An 11,092-nucleotide genomic window follows, 5' to 3' on the forward strand; every position below is an offset into this window, starting at 1 on the left:
ATTTTTTTTTAATAATATTTTATAAATAGAATTATACTTTGAAATAAATAAAAATTATAGGTTTTAAATTTGAGTCTTTAAATTATTATATAATTTAATTAAATTTTAATAATACCTTTCTCTCTCTTTTCTTTCTCTTGGTATTTATTTCCTCCTGAATCTCATACCATAGAGAGAGAAGCAAACCCATAATTTTATATTTCAAAGAAATCAAAAACACAATCAAATCACATGTTGAATGCAACCCTTTGGTCTGTCTTTGAAGTCAATCCTTAGTTCACCATCTTCTAGCTCTGATATAATTAACATGGGCAACGAGGATTGGCACAACTGATAAGAGATAAATATTGGATATATTAGTATTATATTTAAATTTTTATAATTTTTTATTAGTAAATAATTTATAAATTAAAAAAAAATTTAAATAAAAGTTTAATAAATTCATAAATTTTAATTAAATTGATTATTTATTCTGATTTTATAGAATAATTTTTTTAACTCTTAAATTTTTTATAAAAAAATTAACATCCCAATATTTTTTTCCTTTCTTTAATTCACTGTTCATTTTTTTGTATAAATTATTATGCCAACCCAATTTCTTAAATTTTTTTTTTCTTTTTGATATGATAATTCTTAATGACACTTTACACCTTAATTTACCAAATTAAAAATAAAAAGTTTAAATACAAATTTCTTTATCTACTTGATAAGGTGTATAGCAAGAAAAAAATTATACTATTATTATAATGATAAAAAAAAAATAAATTTTAAAAAATTAATAATATCTATTACATATATATAAATATTATTTTTATTAAAATTTTAAATTATATTATTTTTTATATATTTTATCATATCACTCCACCATATTTAATATTAAAAAAAAAAAAGTGAGGAGACTCAAAGTACAACAGAGAAAATTGAAGAGAGAGAAAGTGTTAGTTTATGAGGGGATTGTCTCGATGGAGACAACAGCGTATCTGAAAAAATCCTACAAATGCGATTCAGTTTTACTTTAAATGGGAAAGAAGAAAGTTGGAAACATCAAAAAAGTACATTAAACTATTACATTTAATACAACAAAAATGAATTAATAAAATTTTAAAATACAGAATATAAAAAATGGGAAACACTGATCAAAGGAGGACCAATGAAAATATTAGTACTGTATTATTCTTTTCACTATTATTCAATGTATAGGTAAACATTATTTCCTTTCAAATGACCCCATTTCTTCTCCAAAGATCTTTCACTTTCTTCATCTTTTTTGGTTTTTTTGGTCATTGCCTTGTTGTGCTTTGCTGTGAGTGTTTGTTGGTCAATCTGCAGAATTTGATTTCTTTTTGAAAGATTTGATTTTAATATAGAAGAAAAACAGTGAACGTGCTCTTCTTTGTGTTTGTTGTCTTGAACTAAAACAGCAGTTTCACGCTTGGAAGAGGACATGATTAGTGTTGTTTCTCTGTGAAATCCCATTTTATAATAAGGCAAGAGAAAAAGAAAAGAACCCCCCCCCCCCCCCCCCCCCTTTTTTTTTTCTTGTAGAGAAAGATACTGAGATATTTTTGGAATTTGAGCTCTTTTACATCTTTTGAGAGCCATGCCTGTCTCTGATAATTGAAAAGTTTTCTCTTTTTTGAGTTCTGGGTCTCTCTTCCCATTCTCTCGTATTGTGAAAACTAATCCTTTGGGCTATTTCATTGTTCAAGCTTGTATTTGTTTTTCGAACTTTTTGGTTATTCAATGACGCAAAACAATGGTGTGATGATAATAAACTTGGGAGTTTTAGCATGGCAGGTACCCTTTTCTTTCTGTTTCAAAAAAAGGTTATTTGTTGAAATTGCAGTACTTTTAAAGAAAATTGCCTTATTTTTAGCGTATGCATGTTTTCTTGGGGGCTTTTTCTAGCTCAGATATGAGGTGGGTATCAAATAAAAAAGAAGAAAATCATGAAGATATAGAGAAACAAGTTGAGATAGTCTTGTGCTTTTGCTGATGGGTCTTAACTTGCAACAGAGCCACCACTCAGTGGCTGTCAAAGTGAATGAACAAATGGGGACCAAAAGAGGGTACACATTTATTCAGGCCAATAGGGCTTGGTTACCGAAATTTCTGTTGCTTTGGGTAATGGTGATGGCTTTTCTGAGCACTTGGATCTACAAAAAAATGGATGCTGACAACAAAGTAAGGAGGAAGGAAGTACTAAGTAGCATGTGTGATCAGAGGGCAAGGATGTTGCAAGATCAATTCAGTGTTAGTGTTAACCATGTTCATGCCCTGGCCATTCTTGTCTCCACTTTTCATTACTATAAGAATCCATCTGCTATTGATCAGGTTTGTGCTTCTTGTTCCTGAAATTTGGTCTTGTTATCCTTCTTGTCGGTGGAATTGGTGCAGTTCTGTGTGGTTTTTGTGGAGAGTTGAGAGTAATTTGGAAATTTGAAGTTTTACACCTTTGGTTTCCGTTTAATTTTTAGTTTCACACTTGTCGTATTTTGCTTTAAAAATAGCTTTTGTAAAACTTAGTCTGATTGATCTTATATTTTCTTGGAAATCAGAGATGGTACTGAAATGTTTTTTTTTATTCATCTTCTGTCTGAGTTTTGCAAAGTTAAACACGGCATCTTAGATTATTACCTTTTCTGGTTGTGCAATTTGTGCTATGGTTTTTTGCAAGAAATGCAGGAGACCTTTGCGGAGTACACTGCCAGAACTGCTTTTGAGAGGCCGCTGCTTAGTGGGGTGGCCTATGCAGAAAGAGTGGTACATTCCGAGAGGGAGAAATTTGAGAGGCAGCATGGCTGGACAATAAAGACAATTCAGAGGGAACCTTCTCCTATTCGAGATGAATATGCTCCTGTGATATTCTCTCAAGAAACTGTTTCTTACATTGAATCACTTGACATGATGTCAGGGGAGGTGTGCCTTTTACTATCTGCAATATGATTTTTAAGCTTTACGTTTATTCAGATAATTTAAATTCAGTGTTAGACTGGACTGGGAATATCCATGTTGCAATTTGCAGGAGGACCGAGAAAACATCTTAAGGGGTAGGGCTACTGGGAAAGCTGTCCTAACTAGCCCCTTTAGGCTCCTGGGTTCTCATCATCTTGGTGTCGTGTTGACATTCCCTGTTTACAAATCCAAGCTTCCGCTAAAGCCTACTGTGGAAGAGCGCATTGAAGCAACTGCAGGGTAAGTCCCACAGCCTGTCTTTTGGAATGGCAAGTTTTTGTTTGAAACGTATTTGTGCTTGGTCTTGTTAATAAGCTTTTGCCTGCTAGAGTTAGTGAATATATTTGACAATGTTTTGAAATTTATTGGTCAAATTGGAAAGCAACACAAGATAATTTGAGAACGTTCATGATGAGGAAGTTTGCAGTCTATTGCAACTCCAGTTGTTTTAGAACGTGCATTTCTAACAGAAAGGTTTAGACTTTTCTACATGTGATTTGTGCTGATGAAGTTAGTTATTTGAAGGTATATATGTTAAGCAGAAAATGTACTGTTGTTCTTTTAGTGGATAATAAAAAATCCTATTCTCCTATGGGATTCTGGAGAGCAAGACCGTTGACATAGCAATTGTCCAAAGCAACCCCCATTACCACCTCAAGATGTTTCTAGGATAGTTGTTGCTTTAAGATTCAATCATGGTTAAGTTGACCATCACAAAATTTTGCTACCACTACTGACAGACAACAATTGCTGTTTCATTGTGATCATCACTAGCAATGTGGTGCTCCATGACTTGATACTGTTGCCAGCACTTCAGTTGGTGCCTACATAAGCACCTTTACCACCCTTACATCAGTTGTAGCTGGCATTTGACCTTTTTATTTTCTCCATGAATATGAGTTTAACATCATGATAATGATTTTTTTTAAATACCACTTTTTTCCTGGCTGACTAGTCTTGCAGTTATTATGATGGCTTGAAAAAACTGGCACATTGTTTCTCTTCCAAAAAAAAAGTAAAAAACTGGGGCAAATTACTTCAGGTAGTGGCATTTCTTAATTTGTGCATCGTTGATTTTGTTATGTATAAACAAACTTCTAAATGAAGACAGATACCTTGGTGGAGCCTTTGATGTGGAGTCTCTTGTGGAGAATCTACTTGGGCAACTTGCTGGAAATCAGGCGATTCTAGTGAATGTGTACGATGTTACTAATTCTTCAGATCCCCTGATCATGTATGGTCACCAAAATCAAGATGGTGACTTGGCTCTGTTGCATGAAAGCAAGCTTGATTTTGGAGATCCATTTAGGAAGCATCAAATGATATGTAGGTAAGTGTATCACTAACTACTTATTCACAAGGTTGATGGAATTACTGCAGTTGTTTTTGCAAGCACTTACCATTTGGTATTTTGAGCAGATATCATCAGAAGGCACCTACATCATGGACCGCGCTGACCACTGCATTCTTATTCTTTGTGATCTGCTTATTAGTTGGCTATATCTTATATGGTGCGGCAATACACATTGTTAAAGTTGAAGATGATTTCCATGAAATGCAAGAACTGAAGGTTCGAGCCGAAGCTGCTGATGTTGCCAAATCGCAGGTATGATTTTGAAGATATATCTATTGACATGTGGTTCACCACCCATTTCCAAGCTAAAACTAATTATGATTTGAGAGTATTGCTTGTGTTCTTGATACCAGTTTCTGGCAACAGTTTCTCATGAAATTAGGACTCCCATGAATGGCATCCTTGGTATGTTCCAGATCTCTTCTTAAGTTTTTCTCTGTAAAATATACCTGTGAAGACATTTAAGAGATTTTAATCCGGTAATATTCTGATGACTTTTTGAATGGTTGCAGGGATGCTTGCTTTGCTTTTGGATACAGATTTAAGTTCAACACAAAGGGATTATGCTCAGACTGCTCAAGATTGTGGAAAGGCACTGATAACATTGATAAATGAGGTGCTTGACCGGGCAAAAATTGAAGCAGGAAAGTTAGAGCTCGAATCTGTCCCCTTTGACCTTCGATCTATCCTAGATGATGTGCTCTCCTTATTTTCTGAAAAGTCTAGAAGCAAAGGTCTTGAGGTAAGCCCAGATAAGACTAATAAAACCTACTGCTTCATTTTTCATTATGTTTCTCTACGTTCGATAGTTCCTATAGGTTATAGGCTTATGGGGACGCCTATGATCAATAATGCTTGCACTAACTTGGTGCCTTTGTTTTTCCCTTTTCCTTTCTCTGTTTGGGTGGGTTGTTGACATCAATAAATGGTGGGGTTCCTGATGCGTTACAATGATTGAAATATGGTGTAATTCTTTGGGAAGTGAAGCTGGCAGTCTTTGTTTCTGATAAAGTTCCTGAAAGAGTTGTGGGGGATCCAGGAAGATTCAGACAGATAATTACTAATCTTGTTGGGAACTCTGTTAAAGTAAGTGGGTTGCCTAACCTTCACTCTTTTTGGCACTCACTTAGGTAGAATTAGGGGTGTAATCAAGCCTAGCTGAGCTGAAAAGCTGAGCTGACTGATTATTGTCCTCATAAGTTTTCTTTTTGGATTTGTTGGTAGTGATTTAAATTGCATGTTGGACAGTTCACAGAACGGGGACACATATTTGTTAAAGTCCATCTAGCCGAAAACACAAAGCCCATGGTTGATGCGAAAGCTGAAATTTGTTTGAATGGAGGGTCAGATGAGGGTGTGATGATATCAGGCTCACAGCAGTTTAAAACCTTAAGTGGCTATGAAGCAGCTGATGAGCAGAACAGTTGGGATTCATTCAGGCATTTAGTTGAGAATGAAGAATTGCTATATGATGCTTCAATAAATATGACGGTTGCTAATGAAGCTTCTGCGAGTGTCACGTTGCTGGTATCTGTGGAGGATACCGGCTTAGGGATCCCTTTGATTGCCCAAGACAGGGTTTTCATGCCATTTATGCAGGCAGATAGTTCGACTTCTAGAAATTATGGTGGGACTGGTATAGGCTTGAGCATTACTAAGTGTTTGGTTGAGTTAATGGGTGGTCACATAAGCTTCGTCAGCCGTCCACAAGTTGGAAGCACATTCTCATTCAACGCTGTTTTTGGGAGGAGTAAAGAAGCTTCATGTAGTGATATGAAAAAATCCAACGCTGAAGATTTTTCTTCTGGCTTTAGAGGACTCAAAGCTGTTGTAGTTGATGGAAAACCAGTCAGAGCTGCTTCAACTAGATACCACTTGAAGAGGCTTGGCATACGGGTTGAAGTTGCAAGTAGTGTCAAGATAGCAGCTTCTGCATGTGGACAAAATGGTTCTTCATGTGGGTATGTTGAATTCCAATTTCTTGAACATTCCTAATAGTTTCTTGAGGCGAACCCTTTCGAATGCTCATATGTTAGGGAAATAATAAAGTTGCCCTTTATCCTTTGGAAGTCAAAGAAAATCTTAGCAAGGAGAATGCTCTCCTTGATCTCCAATATGACACTTCTCTGGTGCTAAGTACTTGTTTTTGCTTCTTATAAATGTTAAAAAAGTAGGAGATGGTTTTAGAAATCTAAACCATCCATCAAACTGGTATAATAAGGCCAACTAATGCAGATATAATTACTTCATTGGGATAAAAAAACGCATGCTACCTTCTATCCATCTTATAATATTTAACTTTGTAGAGTTCCTTCATTGAATACTGCAGAAGTAAAATCCAGCCAGATATAATTCTTGTCGAGAAGGATTCCTGGCTTTCTGGTGAGGATGGTGGTTTGAGCTTACGAATGTTTGACTGGAAACAGAATGGACATGTTTTTAAGTTGCCTAAGATGATTCTTATTGCGACAAATATTACAAATGCTGAACTTGAGAACACGAAGGCAGCAGGATTTGCAGATACCATGATTATGAAACCTATGAGGCTAAGCATGGTGGCTGCTTGTCTTCAACAAGTGCTAGGTATAGGGAAAAAGAGGCTGCCTGGAAAAGACATTCTAAATGAATCTTCAGTCCCTCGGAGTCTACTGTGTGGAAAGAAAATATTAGTAGTTGATGACAATATGGTAAATCGTAGAGTTGCTGCTGGTGCATTAAAGAAGTTTGGAGCTGCTGTAGAATGTGCTGAAAGTGGAAAAGCTGCACTAAAATTGCTTCAGCTTCCACACTGTTTTGATGCTTGCTTCATGGACATTCAGATGCCAGAAATGGATGGGTACGTATGCTGTATCTTTCTCATTGATCAATTCACAATCAAAATGAAAGAAGTTTATCATGGATATGAACATTTGCTCATTATTAAAATACAAAATTAGGTAATTATTAGATTATGGGTACTTTGTTGTGTCATCCTGCATTCCTGCTTTATATCTATGGTCTTTATCTGATATAATTTTTTTTTTTCTAATGGGATGGTAAGTTATTTATAATAATTTTGATAGCAGGTTAAAAGATGTAAACCATTTTCGCTTATCTAATTGTTCTTATCCATGCATTGTTCCTTATTTCTTTGTTTTTGTTTCTGTCTAGACGTGTAAGTGCACATTCTATGGCTATTGAGATGGATTTTAGGATTTGAAATATACTGCTCTTTGTTTTAAAGCAGATGGGGGAGACTTGAATGGTGCCTGATGATCAATATTGCTCTAACCTTAGACCAAGATAGTAGGAAAAATATGGTGAGGAGTCAACCAAAAAAAAAAAAAAAGGTTGACCGCAAACTAACTACGGAATAACTGGTTTCTGATTACCTGGTATTAACATTGTCTGAGGGGACAGCTTCTTGTTGACATCCTCTCCATCATATCCCAAATTTCTTTCAAATTGATGTAGCCAATGGTATAGCAACTGAACAGTTCAAAACAATTGAAACTTCTTGGAAAGCTGAATACACCAATCCAATACTTGGGCACATTCTGCTATTCCGCCATTCTCTATTCTAACTTCTATACTTGGATACACATATGGTGTTTGGATGTCTCCTTTAACTGAAATGGGCTTTTTTTTTGTTCAGTGGGGATTGAAATTAGTTTTCTTATTGCTTAATACTTTGTTAAGCTGCATTTCTAGCTAGGTTTTCTTGTTTCCTTAACAACCTGATAATCATCAGTTAAATGTGGTTTCTTTCTACAAATGCTGCCTGTGGTTCGTTCTGATTGTGAATTTTCTGTGAGAATCCTCCTTCACATCTGAGACAAATAAATTTGAATAATAATCATTGAAGAAGATAGGATGTGAATATAATTTAATATCATTAACTTTATTTCAGGTTTGAGGCAACCCGTCGGATTCGAATGATGGAGAGTCAGGAAAATGAACAGATGATTGGACGCATAGATGAAGGGTCTTGCAGGAAGGGTGCGTGGCATGTGCCAATATTAGCCATGACAGCTGATGTAATTCATGCCACCTATGATGAGTGCCTGAAATGTGGGATGGATGGATATGTTTCAAAGCCCTTTGAGGAAGAAAATCTCTATCAGGCTGTAGCCAAGTTCTTCAAAGCCAAACCAATCTCAGACTCATAGCGACAGCTCCATCCTCCTCGGAAAGCAGACAAATGGAAACTGAAACATATATGCGGGTTGGACTTTACCAGCAATTTTTACCCATCCTGCTGGTGCATTTTGGTTTAACCACCGCTTGGTTTGCTTGGATTTCTGAGAATAATTGAGCATCGAAAGCATGTTCTGGCAATATTTCTAACCAACTTCAATTTAACTTGATTAGAATTTCTGTACTTGTATACTACCACAGTAACTCCATCCCCATCTGTTTGTATAGATCTTTACAAGGGGATGGAGTCAAAGGTGTAAATCTCATTTCTGTCGAGACTTGAGCACACTTCCATTTGGAAAGGGGTCCTTCTGCCTTGATTTTTTTTTATAAATTTTGTTGTAAGCAGTTGTTACTGAGTTTTCAAATATCAGATTCTTCTTGTGTTCACTGTATTTTCTATAATCAGATATTGAAACAAGAGCTATATATATGAATAAAAAGGGTTGAACATATAAAAAATACATATAGTTTTCCCTTAGCAACCAAAAGACAGGTGTGTATTTTGTAAATTTTGGCAGGCAAATGTAAACATCAGCAACGAAGTAGATAATACAATGGCGGATCACAGGAGATTGTTTATTGAGCATTTGTTGGGTGGGTTTAATATTAATGAACTCGAGTACAGCTATAAACGTTCCTACATTTACGTTGTACAGGCCAGTTTCTCGGTAGCACTGCTGAATTGGGCAGGTGATGTGAGGTTGGTGGAGAATTCTGGCCAACCCAAGACGGTGCTGTTGTTGGTTTACTTCCTCTTACTGCTCCTTTACTTTGTCCATTGTCATCTTCTGCAAATGCAAACCATTGAAATTTGGAGTTCAAGCAAATAAAATGCGTTAAGAAAAGAAGTTGGTCACGTACCATGACTCTCCAATAGTCTACGACTGACTACTCCTTGCGGGATGAAGGGGGCTGATGCCAAAAGGAAGCAGCAAAGGATGAGAGAAAATGGAGGTTTGGTTATCATTATTTTCTAAATTGGGTGCCTCCCAATTCCCGAATCCAATACTATTATGTTTCTGATATGCACTACTTATTGACTCACACCAAGCTTTAAATACTATGCCGATGATTTTCTCACCACCCAATATTTGCTATCTTTCCCTTTTTGTCTTTTTGGTCAATGTAAGCTTTTTGGGTTTCTTTCAAGAAAATGTTAATTAACCAATGCATATAAAGTTAACATGATACGTGTTTACATTGCTTTATACAATAATTTTTAAAAAATAACATATAATAAATTTAAAATTTATATTTTTAATTCATTAATTACGACTTTTTTTATATTAAAAAGTTAAAATGATATTCATATAAAAATTATTATTAATGTACTAATTTTTTCTTAAAATTTTGAGAACAATATTTTATAATTAACCTTAATCAGTTTTTATAAACACAAAATTAACAGGAATTTTTTTTTTTTTATAGTGGCCTACTCGTTGGGTCAATGACGGGTAAACTGGTTATTCTCCCAAAATGGAGTCTTCAATTCGGAATTCCAGGTATAAAACAGACAAATGCCGCTTTGGGAGCGCGTTTGGAATTAATGCCATGTTGACCCATGTTGCATCCGTTACGCAGACTTCAAGCGCAATCTTAAGCATTTTTAATAAAAAAAAAAGAAGTTAATACAAGATATTATAATATTTTATTTTTTTTAAAAAATTATAATATTATATTTTTTAAAGTTCTATCCAATTTAACAAAAAAATACATAAAATTACATGTTATTTTACAACTCAATTATCATATTTAATTTTTTTCTTTTTTTATCAATTAATGTATAAACGTAGTGTAAATATCCTATTTTATTCAAGATTTTTTGGAGATGAAAACGGGTTTCGGTCGAAATTTGTACTCGTTTGAGAAGTTTTGGATCCAATAAAAAATATTAATTTTAATTTTAACTTTAATTTGATTTATTATTATTATTTTGATTTAATTTTATTTATTTTAAAAATAAAAAAAAAGTCAAAAGTTTTATTAAAAAAATAAAAAAAAACGAAATCAGAGATTTTTGAAATCAACCATCAAATCGTGTTTGCATGAAATTGAAAGCAAAATTAAAGCATTCATCGGAATCAATTTTTTCTTTTTTTTAAAAAAACCTAAACTAAAGCAAAGCTTTAAAAGTAAATCAAGAATAAAATAAATCACAGAAGATCAAACTGATGATTTGAGGTGAATTAATGCTTCCAAAATTAAAAGGAGATGAATCATTTTCCAAACTGGAATCAATTAATAAGCAAAACACACACAAAGAAAAAAGATATTATACAAAAACTCTTGGCAAAAAAAAAGAGAAATTGTTTAGCAAATTGAAAGAGTTTTTTAAATTTTTTTATTTTGTGGTTTCTAAAAAGTTTGGAAAGGCAGAAATTAGAATAAAGAGTCACATAGTTTGAGAGAATACTGTTTGACATTATTTTTTTATTTTTTCTTTTTTTTTTGAAGAATTATGGAAATTTAGAAATTGTAATGGTTTTATTTGGTTAGTAAGGAATCTAAGAGACAAAAAAGTTGTGATTTAGTGTTGGTGGGAATTTTCTTAATTTTTTTTGGGTGTTTTTGAAAAATTTTGAAATAAAAAAAAACTTTGAACTT

At 34.1% G+C, this 11,092-nt stretch overlaps 1 protein-coding gene across 2 annotated transcripts; it reads left to right on the forward strand.

The window, feature by feature from the left end:
* Nucleotides 1-1,149: 1,149 nt before the first annotated feature.
* Nucleotides 1,150-8,875, forward strand: LOC149519370 (histidine kinase CRE1-like). 2 transcript variants are annotated; one of them, XM_089760071.1, is made up of 12 exons: nt 1,150-1,797; nt 1,914-2,334; nt 2,686-2,919; nt 3,026-3,195; nt 4,067-4,285; nt 4,375-4,561; nt 4,663-4,714; nt 4,822-5,051; nt 5,297-5,395; nt 5,558-6,270; nt 6,639-7,145; nt 8,199-8,875. In XM_089760071.1, exons 2-12 carry the CDS (start codon nt 1,996-1,998, stop codon nt 8,455-8,457), a joined length of 3,009 nt encoding a protein of 1,002 aa, XP_089616197.1. In that variant the 5' UTR covers nt 1,150-1,797; nt 1,914-1,995; the 3' UTR covers nt 8,458-8,875. The 2 variants fall into 2 exon arrangements, with proteins under 2 accessions (XP_089616197.1, XP_089616196.1); XM_089760070.1 differs by having other exon boundaries at nt 1,402-1,797; nt 2,017-2,334.
* Nucleotides 8,876-11,092: the final 2,217 nt, after the last annotated feature.

This window comes from Durio zibethinus, chromosome 4, assembly GCF_047325235.1.
Source record: "Durio zibethinus cultivar Kanyao isolate XHJ-2024 chromosome 4, ASM4732523v1, whole genome shotgun sequence".
Taxonomy (NCBI): domain Eukaryota; kingdom Viridiplantae; phylum Streptophyta; class Magnoliopsida; order Malvales; family Malvaceae; genus Durio; species Durio zibethinus.